Source organism: Tribolium madens, unplaced genomic scaffold, assembly GCF_015345945.1.
Source record: "Tribolium madens isolate multiple individuals breed KSU strain unplaced genomic scaffold, Tmad_KSU_1.1 Scaffold_97;HRSCAF=244;Tcas5.2_LG3a, whole genome shotgun sequence".
Taxonomy (NCBI): Eukaryota; Metazoa; Arthropoda; class Insecta; order Coleoptera; family Tenebrionidae; genus Tribolium; species Tribolium madens.
In genome coordinates, this window is record NW_025401069.1 from 11,059,857 (window position 1) to 11,083,379 (window position 23,523).

At 33.4% G+C, this 23,523-nt stretch overlaps 3 protein-coding genes across 3 annotated transcripts in view; 2 read left to right on the forward strand and 1 right to left on the reverse strand.

Moving 5' to 3' along the window:
• The first annotated feature begins 165 nt into the window (after positions 1–165).
• On the forward strand, positions 166–16,535 carry LOC123014508 (tyrosine-protein kinase Src64B). Its single transcript, XM_044413661.1, has 5 exons — positions 166–363; positions 10,819–10,974; positions 14,193–14,499; positions 14,559–14,812; positions 14,859–16,535. Exons 2-5 carry the CDS (start codon positions 10,881–10,883, stop codon positions 15,779–15,781), a joined length of 1,578 nt encoding a protein of 525 aa, XP_044269596.1. The 5' UTR covers positions 166–363; positions 10,819–10,880; the 3' UTR covers positions 15,782–16,535.
• Positions 16,536–16,597: 62 nt separating this feature from the next.
• Positions 16,598–18,047, reverse strand: LOC123014509 (adenosine 3'-phospho 5'-phosphosulfate transporter 2). Its single transcript, XM_044413662.1, has 5 exons — positions 17,693–18,047; positions 17,420–17,646; positions 17,121–17,347; positions 16,891–17,072; positions 16,598–16,843 (listed from the first exon to the last, which is right to left on the reverse strand). Exons 1-5 carry the CDS (start codon positions 17,971–17,973, stop codon positions 16,669–16,671), a joined length of 1,092 nt encoding a protein of 363 aa, XP_044269597.1. The 5' UTR covers positions 17,974–18,047; the 3' UTR covers positions 16,598–16,668.
• Positions 18,048–18,260: 213 nt separating this feature from the next.
• The window catches only part of LOC123014545 (cyclin-dependent kinase 14), a 49,816-nt gene continuing 44,553 nt past the window's right edge, over positions 18,261–23,523 (forward strand). Inside the window, exon 1 of the mRNA XM_044413714.1 lies at positions 18,261–18,485. Coding sequence (XP_044269649.1) covers positions 18,416–18,485 — 70 coding nt within the window. The 5' untranslated portion in view covers positions 18,261–18,415. The remainder of the gene's footprint in view (positions 18,486–23,523) is intronic.

Here is a 23,523-nt window from a genome sequence, read left to right on the forward strand (position 1 = left end):
TAATTCCCAATAAAGTCGTTTTTGGTTAAAAATTACGCATTTCTACTGTTTTTATTCGAGGCTTGTCTGTATTTCAGCAAAACTTTTTTGCGAATTATTTGTTTATGTTAATTCGAAGTGGTGGGGATTTCTAGGGACTGTTTGTTTTATTTCAGTTCAATTCTGTCAGGTTTTCTCAGATTAGGTAAAATGGCTGTAGTATACGCAGGTTTTGTGTTGATGTTCTTCAATTAATTTAAGTTTTAAAGTGTTGTGATGTATGATCGCGTCTTAATTTAGTGAAAAAATAAGTTTTTAGTGATTCCAGTAAACTTCAACAACAATCATTAGGTTGGACTTTGTTATAGTTACTTTATAAATAAGGTCAGTATTTTTGTTGTTAACATGACATGTCATTGTTTGAAAAATAATTGATTTTACTGTATTTTCACAAAAGCCGGTCATTATCTCAATTGAAAAAACTTTTCAATTGATTCCATTGTATTTCGATCTAATTTCCACCGCGTAATACTTTTCCACAACAATACCGCAATTTTTTCAATATTTTCGTTTCGGATCTTGAATGTGAGTCATGCACTTTTCTCCCGTTTCATTTGCATAATTAACACCCTATGCAACCCTTGCGTGCTTCGAATTTATAGATTTTCGCCCAATTTCGCGTAATTCAGTCGTGTGTCGTCCCTCGGTTATTTTTGGAGCGCCCCCATTCATAAGGGGAGATTGAGATTAGAACGGATTCATCATCCGGAAAAAGTCGGAAAAACTGCGACGTGAGTTTTCCGGGTGGGAATTGGGTCGGAGCCGAGACGGCTCGAATTTCCCGACCGTGATTGCGAGATGAAAATGGCTCTCGGCGCCGCATTACAGCCCCAAAGGCATCTTAATGACAATGGGACGAAAATATATGTAATAAAAGGGATGTACGTTTGATGGCGACGCTTTTCCGGGTCTCAACAGGTGATTTAGACGAGGTTTTTATGAATTCATTAGGATGGGTCGTAATCGATTTGATTAGATTCCATGTCGTTGACTTCTAATCAGACACTTTGAGATGGAATGTGGTAAATGTGCGAAAGGCAAGTTCAAGCATGATTGATCCGGGGATTTTTTCCATCGACTTGTGGAGAGATACGCGAATTGATAAGTGATAAAAGCCACAAAAATGTCTAAACAATAAAAAAATATATGCCTCAGTTGTTTTATTCTGTTGGTTATGATCCTCAATAGATTTAATTGCGAGGAAATAATATGTTTGTAGCAGCTGTACATGTATTTGTAGCCAAGGACGTGAAATATGGAGTTGAAATTGTTGATTTTTTAAATTTAATTGTTTATTTTCAATAAAATCGTAGACTACACCGTTGTGAACTTAATAATAGTATACGACATACCGAGTAAGGAAAAGTTTCATTATAAATACGAAATCGAGAGCGAAGGTCGAGATTCGTAGTATACTATTTTTTTTTTCGCAATCATTCAATGCTAAAAATAACAATTTACTATAGATTTTAAATCGTACTGATAGTGAGGCTTATCAAAGTTATGCAAGCCACTCTCGAGGTATGTAATATTTTTCGAGGTAGGTAATAATTTCCCGACTAGCTTCAGTAATCATTCTAGTTCCCAGCTGTTGTTATCTCATGAAATTTATAGATTACAATATGATTGCGAATAAAAATACATATTTGTGAATATAAAGGTGTTTTTTTTATACATCTACAGGCTGTCCCAGCTAAGACTTCATTGCTTAATAGCTCTCAATATTGCACAATTGTACTTTATGTGATTAAAAATAGTTATTTGTGTTACAAGTAGCTAAAATGCAGTTTTTGTAAACGAATCGTTGCTGCTTCTGGACGAGGCTAAGCCGAGTCTGGAAAAACGTTTTAAGTACGTCTTACAAACAATATTTTTTGTTAAAGCTCCCAAAAAACGAATTCACAAAAATTTCACCACCATAATAACCAACTTTTTCGTCCGGAAAAACTGTTGGGAACTGAGTCCCTAAAATAACCATTTTACGTACTATTTTCTTGAGTCCCGAAAAGACTCATTTTAACCAGAAAATAAATAAAATTTAAGTCATTAATATGGAGATCAATTTTGTATTAATTTTTATATTTTTTGAAAATTCCCGTTCATAAAGAAGTACATACAAGATTTTGAAGAATTCCGAAATTAAAATAATGTAAAACCCTTAGTTTTATTCCTTGATTATCTCATATAAAATATACAAAATAAGGAAAAGTTGGAAAAATTGATTATTTTCTAGCGTTTTCAATAAAAGAAAGCATTTTATCTAACTGAAAACAGTTGTGACACTGAAATAGAAAAAAAATTGTTTGTTTGATTGTTTTTTTTTTTTTTCAAAATTTATCACACTTTTTTGATGTTTTGAAGTCCTAGTGTAGAACACAATACGTGTTATTAGGTACATATTGTTTACTTTGTTGAAAATAATTAGTTTCAAATAAAATATGGATATGTTTTCAACGGTCAAGAAAACATTTTAAAATATGAGCCCATTCACTTGAATAATTTTAATTTTAGATTAGGTATTTACTTGTAGCTTTTAAAACATTTGAAAATGCATTACAAACCAATATTGATCTGCTTTTACTTTCGCTGTAATAAATATGTAATATGTAATTCATTGCATTTGATTATTTTTAATTGTGATTGGTTTCTAAAAACAAAATTTTTGAGTTTTTCTGTTGTTTTAGTTTTGAGTCTGATCCAAGATACTTTCGAAATGATCCACTTTTAGATCTTGTTGAAAATTGAAATGTGGAAATAGAAATTTTCTTAATAACACATCCTGGTGATTTTAATATTTCATCGAAGCAGAAACGACTTTATTAAACGAATCTTTATTTATTCAGCAACTTGATACTTATAAATTTATTAATAAATGTAGGATGATGAGAATATTTCCGTTTTGGGAATTCATTTTTATCGATTGATAAGACCCCACTCGTCAAACAGTGACGCAATTCGTATAAAAAATGCAAGCTGTCGTATCATCGGTTCCTTCAATTTTCCATCCGCCTTTTCAGATAAGCGGATAACCTCTCATCTTTTCCTCTAAATAATTCCAATCCATCATCAGAAAATATAATTTTGCTAGTCATTTTTTGGTCTTACGTAAAGCTATTACTTCCTGCACTTACAACCATCGACATTGAATTTTTATCGGACCAAAAAAGTTACCGTTGAAAGTGTTTCCGGTCAATTACACTCGTGTTCGAAAACAAATTTTTTCTCCGAGTTTAGACGATGCGTGGGTGCGTACGTAATTATCTCGCAAAGTATTACACCCATCGAATCGTCTCCATTTCGCCACAAATGACGCAAATAATTATTTTCCTCAAGTACCTAATAAAATTTCAAGAATGCAATAAATACTATCATAGGTAAATCCGGCTCCTTATCTCGTTCAGAGCAGCCGTAATAAACTCGTACGTTATATATTTTCGATGTAAAATAAGCAACTTTCTAATCCTGGCATAATACGATGATGTATGGGTTTATAAATCCTCCAAGTGCTTGATTAACGTTAAAACAAGTCGCAGGGTGTGTTTCGATGCGTCGAGGGGGTGATTTGCTCCGTATTTATATAGACGTAAAACCACGATATGTCGTTGAGAAAACACCCCAGTTTTAAGCGGATTATGTTTTCCACTTTTACGAGGGAAATTTAATCCTCATGTTTGGACGAAAATACGTTCAAAAAGCCGGATTTTTAGATGCTGTACAAATACCGGTTTCGAGTTATCTTATCATTGGATAAATAACTTGGCGCTGCTTTATTACAACAAACAATAATGACTTTTTGCAATTAGGTTTTCGAGGAAAACGATGTGGGGCTTGGTTAAGGGTTGGACGAGGGGCGAACACCTAATTATGCATACGGTGGAAAAGAGGAATTTTGATAGGGATTGGGCTTGGAAAGGCTGTTATCGCATTTCCGGTCAAAAAGGAAAAGTGCTTGCCTATCAAAATTGTGATAAAAAATAATGTTTTTTTTTTCAATTTTTATTTGTTTTCCTTGCGCGCAGCACTCCCTATTGATAATGTCTTGAAAGGAGCTTTTATTGGTTTAAATTTGAATAACCTTCTTGTCGCTGAAGAGCCCATAAAGCTCTAAATCGAAGCTTTCATTGTGGTTCAACTTAATTTTATGAATGTGTGTTGAGTGGATTGTTTTATCGAAATTCCTTATCATTTCGGGCCTCTATTTACACCCGAATTCTGTGATAACATCTGTGATATCTGTCCTAGACGACACATTTCTGACACTCGATCTCAAACATCGTTACCACATGTGTCGCCTAATTTTAGACCGGATTTTTTCTTTTGAATGACCCAAACAATTTATTTTTACAACACCGACGCAGCTATTGTCATCGAAATGTAATGAATATTTATGAAGGATTTCAACCACCTTGTCGCACAATTACGTGACGTTAGAATGCCCGTCAACAGTCTGCTTACAAATGACAAAAAGATGAAAATTTTAGCAGACGTCGTCGACCAAATGATTAATGGAAATCAAAGATTTTCATAAAATCGTACAAATCCGGGATTTAGATTCAATTTGTTAGTGAAATCGTCGATCTTGGGAAAGATCTCGGCACGTGAGATGTTCAAGCCTAATAAATGTGGGAAATTTCGTTTCGCATTCGAATCGCTTGAATAATGCAGAGGTTATTTTTAATAAATGCAGTATTTTCTGTGATTTTTTCAATGTTATCTGATTTTTGTGCACAATCCGTTTGCCCTAGGCACCCCAAGAAAGCATTAATTTTCTGCACCCCCAGTTTCCAATCTTTGCATTTCGCATTCCTAACCAATCCTAATCGAATGAAGGTTCCGCCACCTCCGGGTCTAATCCAACTGTACCGAAATTCTCCGGGCCCGCATACCGGATCCCCTCCGGATCGATAATGTGGGTTCCATGGGGCCACTACGTCTAAACATCCGAGGGACATTTACGACCCTTATTCAAGGTTAGCGTAATTAAAACGAGCTGTTTTCACGTGTCGACTCTCGTGGGACCATAAAACGTCGAAAAGTCGCTAAATAACTAGTCGAAGATCGATTGGAAGGAAATTGGGTCGGTGGGGGTCGAAGATTTCGTCGTGCCATCTATTGTCAAGACGTCGAATCGATCAGAGAGGGACGTTTATTTGTCAAGTGCATCCGACAATGATTCCCTTTCATGCACAAACGAGAAAATTATCGGATGATAAAAGAGGGCTTTGTTGTTGAAACGTTGTAAATGATGGTATTGTCAAGACGGTTTATTGTATTTCGTCTAATTTCAAACGTTCAAAAGCCAATTAAATTTAACTATGATGCTGCTACAAGGACATTGTGATTATCAAACGTTCGATTTGAAAAATGCACGGGCTGCTAACGTAATCATTTACTTCAAAAGCAATAATTAATTTTTATAATTAGGTGGATGGGATCGTCAAGGAGAAAAACAATATATATTTTAATTGTCTTTGATTTTTGAAGCTTGTTTCTGGTGATGATATTTCACGCGAATCGGAAATTCGATAAGATTCAGATCGGCACGATTTGGCGGCCACTTGTTGATAGGGGTGCCAATATCTGAACAATAACATCGACATCCTTTATTTCACGTATTTTTATGATTTTAACTGTTATTTTTTTGGTAGACACTGATGGCAAATTCAAGGATTTGAAACGAGTTTTACTTTGTTAATTATTAGACAAAAAATTGGGCCTATTTTCTGTCTTGTGTACCTGAAATAATTTTGGGTTTTTTTTTCTAAAAAATGAAAAATCTAGATTAAATTAAAAAATTGGTTCTTAATCATCAAGTAATTTCTAACACCGTTCATAAAATGTGGTAATACGAACGATTAAATTAATTAACTTAAAAAATATTCTATTTTCTTAATAGATATTGATTACATTTAATTGAGTAGTATTTTAAATAATGTACCCGTATAATGTTACGGTTATATTTTGATATTTTTGATAAATTTTTCAAAAAATTGAGGTTTTTGTTATCGTTTTACTATGACAAGCGACACTTTTATTTTTTTGTATAATTACATTTTTTAAGAACCATTTGATGTGTCTGTGTTAATGCAATATTCGTAGACTACCTACCATAGTGTAGAACCTCATAAATTCCATATTGTATAACTTTTTTCATCATACAGGGTGATTCAAAAGTGTCGGACGATCTCTTGGGTGGTGGTAATGTACATTCAACTGGGTTAAAAGTTTTCATGACAAAAATTGTTTGAGTCTTTTTTCACGAGATATAGTTTTTCAAAAATTGGATTTTGGATTAAGTTTTTGGACGTTCTTGAAATTAGTTAACAGAAACGGCAGATTTTTTAAGACTGAACAGAATACCTATTGAAAAAAAACTACCAATTTGTGCCTTATGGTGTAAAAAACATTTAACAAACTAGCAAATTCAACAATAAATTAATCTAAGAACATCAGATATAAAAAAATAAGATGTCTACATGATAATATGAAAATTAAGAGGTCTATTTTTTTTCAAAAAAAAGCTTGAAACAAAGATCTGAATTCATTTTTATGCTTAGCTGAAAGTTTTCTATCATCATTGGACATTTTTGCATCCTACAGGGTGTTTTCTTAATATTGCGAAAAACTGCGACCACATATTCCACATCGAAAATTAACACTAATTTGTCAAATAAATGATTGTCCTATAAAGCTTCGTTACGGATATACAGGGTGATAAAGCTTTATGCTAAAAAATAAAGTCCATTATTTTCTCCGAAACCACTTGAGTTACTTTCATAAAATTTTTCAGGCTTTATGAATTATGAGCCATTGAAAGAGCTTAGTTTTCGGCAATCACTTTATTTTTACTCTTACTACTACCTACTTACATTTTTAAATATTTTATTTGTGTTATTTTTCGATGTAGAATATGTGGTTGCAATTTTTCGCATTAAGAAAACACCTTATACTTGCAGTTTCTTCAATATTTCATATACGTGTAAAAAATAGTTTTTTATTTATTAAAATTGATTTTTAGTTTAATACTCGTATCTTTGTAATATTGTAGTTGAAAAAGTAATACCGATAAAAACTCCTAGAAAACAGATAAAAAAGCCACTTTCAGAATTTCAAGGACGATTTTTTCAAAATACTTACATGTAATACAAATTAAGACAAGTTTTAAATTGGCATTCAGTACCCAAAAAAATACACCCTCTTACGACTAAAAGAGGGAAAAAGTGAAGATTTTAGACAATGTGATGTAGTCGCCTGTTAGATAAGGATGCATTGATGTCAAATTTCATTAGGCAAACAAGGACAGAAAATGATAGACTATTAATTATTTTAAATGTATGAACTGTAGAATTGTGCATAATTATTGATTATTGTGACCCATGAAGCAGTTGTTTAACAATTTTGTTTAATGTTTTTGTGAACGATAAGAGGATTTGAATAATCACATTTTCAGCGAAATGCGAAAATAACTCGATCATTAGACGCCAGTATGGAAATGACGCACTTTCCTCCCATGATTTCATGCAATTTCTCTCGATGACAAATTCCGATTTGGGCTCGGCATAACCACGTCAATAATTATACATTCATATGCTCTTCTTTGTTGTTATTATCATTTCTAATGGCAATAAAAGGAGTTCATCCGGGTCATCAAATTTTCCTCGGTTTCATCCTTTGTTATTGTTTGTGTCCGGTGGTCTTCAACCTAACCGTAACACTGTTGATAATTGAATAGGCTTTGTATTTCGTGAAACAATAAACCTTTGAAGAGCTGGCGTTGTTGAGGCACTTTAGCAATTATACTAGTGGTAATAATAATTGCAGTTTCCCATCGTTGCATTCGATATGTATAATTTGATCGGATTACTGCAATTATCGTTCTAGGTGTTTTAACGGCAAGTCTCTTCCTCGAAATGACAAAATTCAATCATTTTGTGACAGAATAATTGCGGTATTAATCAAAAGTGACCGGAACGAGTAACAAGGACGTGCGCTTGCAAAATTGAAAATTATAATATGCGACAATTATTAAAATTATTAGACGAGCAATTAGAAATAGAAGCGGAAATTGTTGCTACACGAATATGTTTTCGCAAAAATTCTAATTAACAAACTGTTTAATTATAGACATTTTGTACTGATGTGGGTCGCTGATTTAGTTACGACGTTTTTTGGTTTTGAAAATGTCACTGAATTTTATTTATTATTTGCAAAGTTGGAATAATTTATCGTTAGCTATTGTTGGGTTTTATCAGCGACAATTCAAAATTCGGGGAATTGATTTCACAATCAAAGTTTGGAATTAGAATTGAAAGTCCAAACTGATGAATTTTATAATTTAAAATTATCGAAAATTAGCTCCAGTTGTTAAAGTTATAAACACCTAGAGATTGTTTATTGTTTATTGAATAAATATTAAATTATAGAGTAATTTTCTTATTACGAGTAATTATTTGTTCATAATCTCGAGTTATGGGAAATAATAAAATATATTATGAAAGTGTTTTCTTTTTCTCTTCATTCTTTAACCGAGAGCTGAAATACTGCGTTTTCACTTTATAACGCCAGATTAATGCCTTATTAAAAAATGAGAACTTTTTAAAAAGTTTTCCCCTAACATCTCTTCATAAATAATTAATAATTTTTAATTCTTATTTCCAGTGGTAAATTAAAATTAAGTTTTTCCTCCAAATGTTCACAAAAATATCGTGAATTCACAGGACTGCGAATTTTATATTTTGAAATGTTTATAACTAATTCTTTTTTGGCTCTGATTTGAAAGAAAATAGCGGAAAACATAGTAAATATACAGAGTGCGCCAGAACTCGCGCCCCAGAGAAAAATACCATGTAAGGTAAGATAGCAAGAATATGGAAAAAATGTTAACAAAAATATTAAAATATAAGAATTTAAAAGTTACGAGAGTTTAAATTTTACACTTTGAGTATTTATTTCTGTTGGAAAAATAATTTTCCAAGTTTTTTTGCTACGGACTATTAGAAGAGGAAACAAGGAAGCTGTATCTAAATTTTAACTCTCTTTAATGTTATTTGTGGCTTTTATTGTCAAAATTTTTGTACCTTTACTAAATAAATATAAAACAACTTATACGAAATCATCAGTATCATTTTAAATAGATATAAAAAATGTCAAAAAATAAATGTCACTGTCAACATTTTTCCATGTTCGTGGTTTTTTATCTTACTTGAAATTTTTCTCTGGGGCGCAAGTTCTAACACACCCTGTATGTCATCTATGAATCAAAATCACTGCCTATTTCTATATTTTTTTATACAAAATTTTGTTTTTAACTTTTACATGAGCGTTAAAAATACATAAAGAGGGTATGAATAGAATATTCTTTTTAGTTTTTCTGTTAAGTTCAGCTTTTAAACTGTGTCTGTGGTGACGTTTTCTTTGACTTTCTACATTTCTTTCCTTTGGCTTTTGTTTTTCATATTTTAAGGTTGTATTTTGTGGGTGTTTTTACTATACTGTTTTTTTCGAGTTTAGCACCCAAATAAAATGAATTTTTTTTTATAGTAAACACTTATTAAAAATTGTTTTGGTGAAATAATAAAAAAGAGCGAAGTTTCGAGGCCAATGATAAAGTATCAGAAAAAGTCAGGATATGTCCAACTGAATTTTATCAACCCAGAAAAAAGTGAGAAGTTTAACACTACATTTTTAATTTTTATTTTCACGGAAAATTAAAAGAGTGGAAATGTAAAATTACAGTGTTTTTCTTTTGGTTTTCTTCTTTTGTAAAATGTAGTTCACTATTCCTCAAAACTATTTCATTTGGTATATTAATGTCAAAGCGACGTAGGTGAGAAATAGTTTTGAGAAATAGTGAAATACATTTGACAAAAGAGGAAAACACTGTAATTAAAAAATCCTTTTGCAAATCTTGAAGTATATCACAAAGAATCAGGATGTAGTAAATCCCAAATTTTGTTCAATGGAAATTTATAATACCGGAAAAAAGCACTAAACTTTATCAATACATAAAATTACATTTTTGTTAAAATTTATTCCACCTTTTATCACAACTTTCGTTCTTTTAATCAAACAGCGTCAACGTTAAAAATAAAATGCAATTTCATCATCTCTAAGTACTACTCCACACCTGATCATCCCATTGCCTCCAAGTTTAGCTTGCCTCATGCCAAGCTAAGCAACTCTAAATTTAAAACACGAAACCACCTGAAATGCAAGTGTTATCCCGATCTGTTCCGGCGAGTATCTCTCCGATCGTTTTTTTCGTGTGGAGGTTGCAAAAACGGAACACCGCCACAGCAGGAATGCGTTTTCAACGCGTAGATTTAGTTTTAATTGCCCGGACTTCTCGACTAACTGTATTTCAAATAACCAGTTTACGAGATAGGCAATAGAATGATATCGGCGAGCTGCAATATAAGTTCTACGTGAAAAAAGACCCGTATGATTTTTTCGTTCGAGAAATTAGAGATGATAAATGCGTATTTGTGACAAGGTTTTAATGAGGGGATTATACTGGAACTAGATTAGATTTTTTCGTCTACAAAGAATGTGTCATTGGATGATGAAAGTCGTTAAAAAAATATTTATTCAAACAAAGGCGGTATGACGGTATCTATTGTCTCATTACGGCGGCCTTAATTTATATTATTAATCTTTCGTTGTATATTCGGGTCAAGTCTTGCAAGTGTAGTTGAGGGGAATTTTTTGGTTTTTGGGTGAAGAAAATTTTATTGATGGGAACTTTGACCGCGAGTTGTAGTGGGTGTCTGTTTGTTGCAGGATGAACCGGCTGCTGGATACCCTGTGCTGACCTCTTGGTTTCGGCCGCCGCCGACACCGCCATGGGCAATAACTGCTGCTGTTGCGGCAGCCGACGCTCGCAGCCTGACAGACTCGTCTATCCGGGCGGAATCAAAACAGCACATGGATTGGACGGTACGAAAAATGCAAAAAATATTTATTTAAATTATTAGATTTGTTTCCTGCTTTTTCCCAATGTAGCTGTTTCTGACAGCGTTTTCAAAATTCTAATGAATAAAGTTGATGCCCACCTTAAGTGTTTGTTTATGGACTCGTAAATAAAAAATAGCCACTTCATGTTGATTATTATCAATTTATTGATTTTTTTTATAAAATAGGAAGCAGCTTATTTTTTGATATCCAAAAAAATCTATAATGGACATAAATATTAGCCCACAAAGTGTTAAATTATTATTTGTTGTTGAGAATTTGAAACGGTTTCTTGAAATTTATTTCTTGTTTTTTTTTTTTTTAAAGTAGCTGTTTCTGACAGTGTCCCCTAAATTCTAATTTATAAGACTATTTGTTAGGAATGAGATTATTTTTAATCTGATTAGAATTAAAAGTATTTTGTTAGTATTTAAGTTTGCAAATAAAAAATATCTACTGATGCGTATTAATTATCTTGTTTATTGCTAGTTTTTTCACACATTATCTTAATAATATAACAGAAATCAAGTTATCTGTTAATCAGCAAAAGATTTTAAAATGAATAAACAACACAGAGTTAGTCGGTGATTTTTTTTTTAATTAGTAAGAGTAAAGAATTTTTTTTTTCTAGAATGAAATAAAAAGGCAACATTCTAGTTTTTAAGTATTAATAAGTCACATTGCAGTATGCAAATTACTATTTAGTGCAGATAGTGTATATAGGGTGCGCCAGAAGCCAGAACTCGCGCCCCAGAAAAAAATGTAATGTAAGTTAGCAGAAAAAATGTTAAAAAAATTCTACCTATAAAAATCTCGAAGTTTAAATTTTGCACTTTGACTCTATTTCTTATTTCTGTTGGAAAAATAATTTTCCAAGTTTTTGAGCTACACATTTTTAGAAGAGGAAACAAGGAAGCCGTATCCAAAATAATTATAACTCTCTTTAATGTTATTTGTGGCTTTTATTGGCAAAATTTTTGTACCTTACCAAATAATTAAAAAAAAATTACGATATATGAGATAATCAGTATCATTAAATAGAGATCAAAAAATTTCTAATGCTAAAAAATAAATGTAAAATTTTTTTGACAGATAGAATTTTTTAAATATTTTTTCCATGTTCCTTAATCTTACTTGAAATTTTTCTCTGGGGCGCGAGTTCAGACACAACCTGTATATTTGAGGTGGAAGTACCTAAAAAGTAAATTTAAAATTTCTGATATACAAGGTCAAAAAATGGCGAACTAACTCAATGAAAAGTGGTAAAAAATGTTTACATAATAAAAAAATTATTGATAGGAAAAAAAACGTATTCAAAAAAATTTGGACGTGAAAACGTTGTCTAATGGCGTTACAACTCAACAGTAAAATTAGTTACTCTTGAAACCTTAGTAACAGTTTCCTAGGAAAGAAACATTGTTACCATAATGATAGCTAAAATTAATATACCGTGTTGTCATATCTCCTGAATAAATAATTTAAAAAAAAATTCAAATACGACCAGATACTGAAAGTAGCAGTATTATTTAAACGATTATTATTTAAATTTAAAATTATTTAAGCGATTTAAAACCAGAGATTCTTGAAAATAAACTTTAAAACTTAACAAAATAAGTGTGTAGCTTCAGATTTTGAAAGTGTCTATGACTTAATGAATATTTTCAAGTTTTTTTTATGCTTCTTAACAACGTGCCACTGAGTTGGTGTTCCACTTTTTGGGCGCCCTGTATAATAACGGCTGAATTTTTTCTTTATTGTTTACACTTGTCTTAATTTAATGCACCCAAACCACGTTTTTTTTTCTTTTTTTTATCGACGAACTTGTTTTGAACTAAATTCTCGACGAGTTCAAGTCTTTTGACTTTTTTTATAATAATTTGTAATATGTCCAGATTTAAAAGAAGATAGAGAATTTTGAAATGTTTCTGAACTTCAAAACCATTTTTTTTTAATTAGGTTTTTAATTATTCTTCATAGTTTGAGAATTTCTAAGGTATTTAATTCAGTTTTTGACTTTTTGTCGCTCAAAAAGTGATAGAAAATAGTTACAGCTAATTTAAAAAAAAACGGGAAATTAAATTTTTACAAATGTAAATTCGGTTCTAGTTGTCAATAGTCAACTTGACAATACCTATCAAAAATATTTCTATCAATGGCAATTTTATACCAACTTGTGTAATGCCGCATTTACGTGAAGTAGACAAAGCCAGAATTCGTCGCTCACCTGGAAAATGGTAGGAAAATTATTATTATAATTATTATTAGCGGCAGAATTTAGAGTGCCATCAAAATATTTTAACCAATTTTTTTAATAAAACACGTTCACACCATGGAAAAATTGAAAAAATAAAAAATATTTTTTTTTTGACATTTCCCGTTTTTTTGAATGTAGCTGTACATGTCAAGAGAAAAATTAATGAAGCAAAACAATAAAACAGTTTCAGATTTTGTAGATAAGACCTCAAGACTTTTTTCGAGATTTTTTTTGTATCTGCATGCATATGCTTCTCAAGACTGTACCTCTGAGTTAGTGCGCCACTTTTTGAGTGGCCGTATATGCAATTTGGGACGTCACACATTCTTTTGTTTTTTGTTTTTTTAAATAATAATCAATAATAAACTTTACATTAATTTTGATGGATAAATTTTTATTTATCGGGGTTAAGAAACAGCCAGTTGTTTGATACGACACTGACTCCAAAACTGTTATTAACAGAATTACAGTACAGTGAAAAAATATACAGGATTTGTAGGTGTTCTTGTTTCTTCTTTATCTAACAAGGAGAATACAAGCGAAGCATGCGGTATTCTGGCCGAAGATACAAAGAAGAGATTGTTGCTAATACAATTAAGAAGTGAAATGTGCAACAAATGTAATAGCGGACGTTAGTGTTGCTACTTATGTAAAGTGGCGCAATTAGTAGCAGGTCGTTAATGGCCGGTCACGTTTCTGACTGTTTAATAGAAATGTTTACGGGAAGCTTTAAAGCTTGAAACGATTGTATACAAGCAGAGAGAATAAACAAGGATGCTCTGTGTTTAGATAAACATTTGGAAGCTTTTAATTTTCATCAAAATTCAATCCAAAACCTCACTGTTTGAATTGCTTATCTACGTTTTTAGAATCAATAATTCCCAAAAAGAGTATTGACCAGGAAAATGATGATTTTGGCGCCCTCTAAAATTACACATGAAAATTCCAGGTGGTCCACCTCGACTGACAATCAACAATCCCTACACACCGGACCCTCAGCGCAGTCACGTGGACATCATAAGGAGCCGGCCGACCCCCACACGGCCCCCTCTTTCAGTAAAGGGCCGCATCGTCGTGGCTCTTTACAACTACGAGGCCCGAGACAGCAGTGATGTCTCGTTTAAAAAAGGCGATCGCATGGAAGTCATCGACGACTCCGAAGGCGATTGGCTGAATGTGATACATCTCATAACCAAAGTCCAGGGATACATCCCGGGGAATTTCGTAGCGGCCGAATTGAGTGTCGAAAGCGAAGAGTTAGTATCATTTTTTTGTTATCTCAACGGGAAATTAACATCCTTTGTTTTTTTTCCAGCTGGTTTTTTGAAAACGTATCGCGAAAGGAAGCCGAAAAGCTTCTTCTAGCCGAGGAAAATCCACGAGGAACTTTCCTAGTCCGTCCTTCTGAGCATAATCCCAATGGGTATTCGCTCTCAGTGAAAGACTGGGAGGAGATCCGGGAATACCACGTGAAACACTACAAAATCAAGCCACTAGATAACGGCGGTTTTTACATTTCCACCAACAAAACATTCCTCACTTTAGTCGAATTAGTCAATGCTTACACCAGTAAGTCGTTGTTTGTGTTCTTACAAATGATCATTTTTCCTTCTAGAAAACGCTTATGGCCTTTGCCACGTCTTGTCGAAGCCCTGTCCCAAGCCCCAGCCCACGATGTGGGACTTGGGGCCCACATACCGGGACAAGTGGGAGATCCCACGCGAGGAAATCCAACTCATCCAGCGTCTCGGCCGCGGCAACTTCGGTGAAGTCTGGTACGGAAAATGGAAGAACAACATCGAAGTCGCCGTTAAAATGCTGCGAGAAGGCACAATGTCCACTCAGGCCTTCTTGCAAGAAGCAGCAATCATGAAAAAATTCCGTCACAAACGGTTGGTAACCCTGTTCGGGGTTTGCAGCGAACACGAGCCGATTTACATCGTCCAGGAGTACATGTCGAAGGGCAGCCTCCTCGATTTTCTCCGAAAGGACGAAGGCAGAGAGTTGGAATTCGAGGATTTGGTGTACATAGCGTTCCAAGTGGCCAGCGGGATGGAGTACCTCGAGTCCAAACAACTCATCCATCGGGATTTGGCCGCGAGGAACGTTCTAATTGGTGAAAATAACATTGCGAAAATTTGCGATTTCGGACTTGCGAGAGTGATAGAAGATAACGAGTATTGTCCCAAGCAAGGGTCCAGGTTCCCCGTCAAGTGGACGGCACCGGAGGCCATAGTTTACGGGAAATTCTCCATAAAATCGGACGTTTGGTCGTATGGAATTTTCTTGATGGAACTGTTCACGTATGGACAGGTCCCATACCCCGGAATGCACGGCCGAGAGGTCATAGATATGGTCGAAAAGGGGTACCGAATGGGCAAACCCACGTCGCATGCCCTCCCGGATGAAATCTACTCGATTATGTTACAATGCTGGGACGCAAAGCCCGAAAATAGGCCCACTTTTGATTTCTTGACTCACTATTTCGAAGGGTTCAATGTGACGTCAGAAGTACCCTACAGGGAAGTGCCAGACTAGAGTTTCTTTGTACTTAATTTGTGGATCAATACGTATAAGCAACACGACTAGATCTCATTTTGTGTTTGGTTTTTCCACTCGCCCGTTTGCTTGCCGCACATTTCTTCAAAAATTCAAAACTAAGACTGGTTTTATTTGGAGTGCAGGAGCCACGTACGATATGACGCAGTACAAAAAGGCAAAATTCAAGTGACCTATTCGAGAATTTAACTTTTATACGACTTTTTGTACGTCTTTTTACTCAAAATATTGGACGTGGACCAATACTTTGCTTCCTTTCTTCAGTGTATTGTATGTGTGGTTGTCAATGGCGTCTTTTTCGGTTCGAAATATAACATGTGGTGGATAAGGAGCTCTCTATTTTTGACGGAGACCACACGTGGCATTTCCAACCGAACTTGGAGCTCTTTTATTTGGTTTTGTGCAATAAACAATGTACAAAATTCATTCTAAATTATTGAGAAACTTATTTTTAGAGTTATATAAGTGTTAATCACGTCTTAAATGTATTGCTTTTATTTTTTGTTTTAAGTATATTTTTTATTCGTCTTTGTTTTATGAGGAAAAATAGTCATGATAGTGATCGTGAGTGTATTAGTATAATTATTTATGTTTCAAATGGTTATACAGTCAGATTTGATCCAGTCAAGTTTTATCTGTTCTTAAGAAAAGCCATATGTTATTGATTTTTATATAGGAACAATCATATTAAATTTTGTACATATACAGTATGAATAAAACATTGTGCTACTCATTTTGGTTTCAGCGCCATCTAGCGGGAGTGACTAGGAGGGGTCCAGTCTTAAAACAAACCAAAAAAGAACACATTCTATTACGTAACAGAAAATATAAAATATGGCAAAAAATGATTGCTTAAATCTACAAAATTAAACGTTTGCCGTATAGTGGCGTTGTCCTTGACGTTTGGAATAAATTTTTAATTTGATCGCCCTGATACATCTCTCTATAAAAACCTCCAAGTCCTGCATCGACATTGGATGCTTCTTACTAAATAAATTTAAATAAATACCTAAAACTACCACTAAACCAGACCATAAATACCTGAAACGTAAAAATTACTGTCAATTCAAACCACTTTTGCGACTTACTGAAACGTAAAAGGTTTGCTGAAAAACACAAATGATATTATGATAGTGACTGCTTTCCTGCAAGTTGTAACAGTGACTGCAGCAAAAGCCCCACAAGTCCTGACTAGAGTGAGAACAATCTGAATCCCCAGATACCCAGTTAGTGAAAAAATTAAAGCATATCCGTACAATTTTTTAGGATTCTGAAACAACCCTGTAATGTTAAAATAATTCAATCAAAAATTGGTTACAGTAGCGAAAAATTGTAAGCCATCGGTGAAGTCTCCAGTGGCCACCATCACAATAAACAGGTACAAAAACCCAATTGAATAGGAGAACAAAACGACTTCTGAATTGGGGGCCCCGTAATTTTTCATTGATTTTTCTTGCACATTCCCAATGATGGCATCACACAGCAAGGCCATTGAGATCATGAAGATGCCTTTAGTGTTAAAATTAGGCTGTACATGTGAATCGGCTGAAATTAAATCCAAGTTTGATTTGCTTAAAGGGGGCTTGAGGGGGCTAAATTAGTCTAGACCATACACACCCAAGGTGAATAATGTTAGTCCCACACACATCAAAACAGCTGCACTAAAATCCAAAGGCCCGTACCGTTTTCCCTGAATCAAAATACTTCCGACTAGGACCGGAATCAGTTTACAACATTTGAAAATCACTTGAGTTGGGTAATTTAAGTACCCTAGAGAGGCGTTGGAGAAGCCCATGGTGCCCAAAGTCAGAAGTGCGAGCAAGAAGTATGTCTGGAGCGGAATTCTGGAAAAAATCGGGGTTTTTGGGCCTTGAAAATTGAGCCACTTACGACCGAGAGGTTATGTTTCTAATTCGAGTCTCAACTAGACCGAAGACGCTGTAAAAACCGAATTGCACTAACGTGAGGTACCAGCCAAAAGGCTGGAAGCCGTCGATTGTAAAAATCAGCTCTTGCATGTACCCATACAGGATGAAAAACACGAAAACAGCCCCACTACAAATAAAAAATTGGATAGGTTGGGAAAAATGAGTGATATCGAGGCAAAGGATACTGATCTTAGGGGTGTCTGGTTCGGGGTTGAGCCCCCCACGCAGATTATTGCGTGACATGGCTGATTAGTTTAAAAAAATCATTACTTTTGCTTGATTTGAGACACGTTGACACATATTCAAATCATCTGACATTTGACGTTTCAGCAAGCGTGCCAATTGTCACACTTGGAGTTCCCCCAAATCACTTTTGAATAATTGACAAATAAAATTCCCGTGACCGATCAAAAACCCGTCTGATAACACAATTTCAAAATTCCCAGTGTTGTGATAAGAGAACAAACGAAAATTATTGGGGAAATTGCCCAAAAATCGTCAAGGTCAGCTCCGTGGACGCCATCTGGAGGCGGCCAAAACAAGCGAAATCCAGTAATGGCCGCGGGGTTTTGGCAGTGTTCTTCGTGTGTAAATAAGTTCGCGTAAAACTAATTAATAAACTTCTAATTATGATAATTTTAGTTCGGTGAGAGTGACTTATGTTGTAGTGTTAAAGTGTGTGATTATGTATTGTACGGTTGACAAAAGTCACAGTAGCGGACCCTCAGCCACGCAGCCTAGGAGCATGAAAGATGGTAAAGCCCCCTTGAATTTTTTTCAGGCCAACACTCGTGCGAATTGCGGGCGGTTTATTGGATTTTTTGCCGGGGTTTTGAGTAAAATACCTGATGCATTTCAGACTGGGATTTTTACCTGGCCCGGTTTTTGCCTGGTTGTTCTTCACCCTGTGGGTGACATGTGTTGGATGGGAATAACACAATGAATTATACGGGCTTTGAGGCATGCAAGGGACAACGACCAGCGTTAATTGGAATTAACTCTCGTATAAATAGACAGTCTCGTCACTTATTCATTGCTTGAAAAATTGCTGCATTTTCTAACACCAAGGAGCAAAAACCTTGATAAATTGCTGATGTCCCGTTGCAAATAATCATCAATTTACAATTACACGTTGACGCAGCAGAACGACCCATCATGGGCATGGTGGGGCTACATTGTCCGCGAAAGCAATCAAATTTCGTTTACAGCTTGTTTATTAAATTTGTCAGAGTTTCCGAAGCTTCACCATCCAATTATTCAAAGTTTGTTTTATAATTAATGTAAATGACTTGAATTAGGTATTGTTTGAAGTAAATTAGTTCATGTTTATCGAACAATTTCAGCTTTTTGTACAGAAACTACGAGCCAATACAACTTGGCAATTTATCGACGATGTTCAGATTTTGGGTCGGGTCTTTGGAATTTATAGCAGATAAAAATTTAGAATGAACTTGACCAACGATATTGCGGAGGTGGAAGAATTTTTTACCAGAGAAAAATGAGAATTAAACTCGAGTTGAGGTTGGGTTGGCGGAAAGTTTTTATTACCGTTTCGACGAGCATGCAGTGTTGAAACCGTAATTGCAAAACATGGAATAAGGCAAACATAAAAAATGTAAAGAGTGCTATAACAATAGATTGCATTAATACACTTATTCATAGATGTAAAAAATTACAACCAAATTGTTTCAAAATGGAACATTTTGATTATTATTTTTATGAACGTTTCAAAAATTGCATTATTACGTAGAATGCCAGTAAAATACAGTGGAATCTCGATAAATCGAACCTCTTCAAGTCGAATTCCTCTTGAAGTAGAACAGATTTTCGGTTCCTCTCAAATTCCTGCAATTTTACGTAATGCTCATTGGATTAATTTCTACTGTTTACACAAAATTCAAGGCCTGTGAGAGCTTTGTCAAAAAAAAAAAGGAAAAATGCATCAGACAATCTTCAATGAAAGACTTTTTTCTGTTACCTCAAGAGAAATGAATAAAATCTATATCTACACACACATGAAATCTTATTTTTTTTGTACTTTAGGAATTTACGTTTATTTATATATTTTATGCCATAAGAAGTTAATTTTTGTACACATTTTATAATTTTCTAATAAAACAATATACGAGTAGAAAAAAAAACAATTTTTTGGGCAATAAGTATTTCGGCGTAACGAGGTTCCACTGTATAAAACTGTACATTTTTACAGATAAAAAATTCTCAAAAAAGTGTAGTCAGTAGTGATTTTTATTTTATTAATAGAAAAAATATTTTGTATGCAAACTCAATAAAAAATTGCTGTTATAATGTTATAGATTTGAATACTCTCGACCTTAATCTCCTTATTTGTTGCACAAATGAGAATTAATCCATCAATCACTTTCACTTTCAAAATTAAGCATTGTATTAAATTTTACATAGAAAATCGTTTAAAACATTACTAAACAATGAAAGAAGAAAATTGATAAATGTGTCAACTGATGTTGAATTTTTTTCTTTTTTTCGTCGTCGCGTACATTTAAGAATTTTTATGAAATGTCGTTCATATTACATAAAAATCTTGGCGTAAAAAGCCTGGATATTAAATTTTTTCACTTCCTTGAAAGCAACGCTTAAAAATCATAAAGTAAAATGTGTTTCACATCAATTCAAGGATTTTAAATAATAAATATTGATTTAAAATAAATTTACTTTGAAATAAACTGATGAGAGAAAAGTGTCTTCATATTTTACCACACACTAAACAATCAAGCCCAAGTCTATCGATTTACGATACTTTACACAATAAATTTCATTGGAGGTTTGTTTATTTGGGAAAAAAAATTCGTACCGAATAGCGAAGCACTAAGTTTCAGGTTATCTCGATACATATTTTTTGTTTACATGAAATAAAATGTCGTATTGATTAATAATTTGCGATTACGATCTTCAAGTAGACCATTAAAATATAATGGAACATGGTCATGGACATAAATGTGGCGTGGAAGTTTTTGCTCCGAATAGAAATGGCCACATTATAATTTTTCTGTTAAGGTTGAGGAATAGCAAAAATGTTCAAATGTGAGAAACATAATAAACTCCGTGACTTAAAAAGTGTACATTTTCATTTTGTTACAATGTTTCGTTGTATTTTTAGCAGTTGATTTGTTTCGAAGGCATTGCTAAATTCTGTTTGGTAAACTTGAAAATTGCTACCTCGCTGCAATTTTCTAACACGTTAAACCGCTCGTCACAACGGTAAACCCAACATAATTGTCCCATTTCAGTGTGAATTACAATCCAAGCAACTTCTCTCTATAATCTGTGAACATTATTCCCTCAACTGCAGATAACATTAAGTAGATGGTGATGTTGCGGATAAGTTTATAGTTTTGAAACTCGAAGAAATAAATAAACAACGAATTTCGTCCCCAATCCTCGACAAGACAAAAACGAGCATTTCGGCCGTTATCTCATTCATCTGTTTTTATAGTTTGTTTGTTATTACTCTTCCAATCATTTGCCACGACCTTGTCTCTGATAAAAATCAATCTTTTTGCATCGTCCTTGAACAAACCGAGTTCATTTATTTTCCTCTTCTCCCCAAAAATGATATTAGATGGTAGTAGTTTTAAAGTCGATCCCTCGGGATCTCTCACCGGAGAATCAATATGTATCCTCGAAATAGCAACAGCAACGACAATTTTATTCCTCGGTATTTTCATTACGCAATTGTGGAGGCGTTTTGGCGCCGCTCCCGCTTTGACTTAGGTCAAAAGCGATTCCTTCGTTGCAATTGCGGTTTTCTGAAAGCTGAAACAACGGTCAACAACCCGTTCTCCTAGTGCTGCTGCTGCTGCTGTTTATGGTCAGTGGGCGAAGCAGCGGCCTTCGAGCGGCCCTCGCCATCGCCACTGTACCCACACTCTTCCTGCGTGTTCTGCATTCTCTCAAATAACATAATAACCGACAGGTCAATCGGCCGATTTGTTAATGTGGAAAAATACGCATACGAGGAAGCTAATTACAATTAATAAAAAAACACAAATCAAAAATTTTTCTTATAATAAATAGAAATAAATAAACATGAAATTTTCGTTTGCAGAGAAAATTATTAAAAAAAAAAATTAATTTAAAATTAATTAATAAAAATTTAATTTAAATAAATTCATCATCATCAATAATGATGTTTTATTTATTTTTTTATTATAGGTAGGTTTCTAATATAAATGTAAAAACAAAAATATGAGTGAGAAAATTGTGTACTAAGTATGAAAAAGATGATGTAACTGGAGAAAGAGTTTTGTATCCAAAGCAAATTATTTATTAAAACAAAAATTCAATGTCTCATTTCAAAATTTGTATGAATGTTTGTTGTATCATCGTTATTATATTTTCCCGGATTGTTTGGTTAAATAAATTTTTAGGAATACATAAAGTTTTGTTTTTTTTTCTTCATTTATTGGAGTTAAGGAGTAAAAAGTTTTTGTTCTTCGATACTGTCAATTTTTTTTTCTCCGTGTAAGGAAGTTTTGACAACTGTTTGGCATTTCTCAATACGAAACGTCAAATTATTTTTAACAGAAATTTAAAGCAATTTGAAGCCTTGTTGAGTCTAATTCAAAGAATCAAATTTTGTATTCAACTCTTTTGAGTGTATTATTTCTCCGAGTGGATTTCATCCACGTACAATAAATAACTATAGAATAAATAACTATTAAAAGTCAAAGTGTTCTATTGCCTCAATAATTTATTAATATCTTTTGTTATGACGCCTTCTGCAGAAATTATGGACAAAAAATTAGGGTTTTTACTTAATTAATAAAGGCACTTTGGATCTCGAAAATAAAAAATGTTCTTTCTAGGTGAAGAAAAAGTATGGCATCAACCGTTTTTTGTTTAATCTATTTTTTTTTAAAACTAAGTGATTGATATGATAAGGTACTAGAAAAATGTGACGTTTTATCGAGAATATAATTTTTCGATTTTTTTAAATTCTGCAAAATGTTTAACTTTTTAAAATAGCAATTCACTCTGAAACCTGTTTTTACAAATGCTGATGGTCTAAGGATAATAGCTATCTACATTTAATTCACTTTTTATCGAAAAAAATTTTCATCTAAGTTGCCATAGAGAAAAAAAATGCACTAACTCAAAAACTGAACAAAATTTCATTTTCAAAAGACGAGCATATTTTTTTATCACTTTTATTTTTATTAATTTTTATTGTCTGAGGGTAAATGATTAAAAAAAAAAGCGCTTGATTTCGTACTTTTTGTTTGCCTTGTATTTATATATATGTAATGGAGACTTTTTTGGTAGGCAAACCGAGAAAATCAACAATTTTTTTTTTAATATATGGGATCAAACAATTTATGCAGTATGTTCCCGGATTGAGTTTACAGGAGGGAAAAAAATTATCTTTGATTTTACGCCAGAACTGTAAAGGAAAAACATTTTTTGCTTTATCTAAAACCAGCAAATCTGTAATTAAAACTTTATTATTCTAACTCAGTAGGAAGAAAAGTTCATTTTTCTCTTGCTTTTCGACTTTTTTTCTGCTTTTTAAGTCCTATCACATTGGCGGTTTTATTAGTTTGTCAATGATGTCACTTTGACAAATGAGGTTACGCAAGTTAAATAACAAAAATGTTTGTGAAAAACACAATTTTAATAAATAGCAACTCAAAGAAACAGCTTTTTAAGGTTAAAACCAAAGTCATTTTTAACAAGAACTATCATTATTTAATTAATAAATTAATTGTTAAAGTGACATATAGTTGTCAAATAAATAAAACCGCAAATGTGATAGGA

Excerpts from the sequence above, each read along its gene's own strand:
- LOC123014508 (XM_044413661.1), top strand. The coding sequence starts at position 10,881 with ATGGGCAATAACTGCTGCTGTTGCGGCAGCCGACGCTCGCAGCCTGAC. Across the intron at positions 10,975-14,192 it reads AACAGCACATGGATTGGACG|GTGGTCCACCTCGACTGACA; the intron begins GTACGAAAAATG and ends TGAAAATTCCAG. Across the intron at positions 14,500-14,558 it reads TTGAGTGTCGAAAGCGAAGA|CTGGTTTTTTGAAAACGTAT; the intron begins GTTAGTATCATT and ends TTTTTTTTCCAG.
- LOC123014509 (XM_044413662.1), bottom strand. The coding sequence starts at position 17,973 with ATGTCACGCAATAATCTGCGTGGGGGGCTCAACCCCGAACCAGACACC. Across the intron at positions 17,647-17,692 it reads AGAAACATAACCTCTCGGTC|AATTCCGCTCCAGACATACT; the intron begins GTAAGTGGCTCA and ends GATTTTTTCCAG. Across the intron at positions 17,073-17,120 it reads GCTTACAATTTTTCGCTACT|AATCCTAAAAAATTGTACGG; the intron begins GTAACCAATTTT and ends GGGTTGTTTCAG.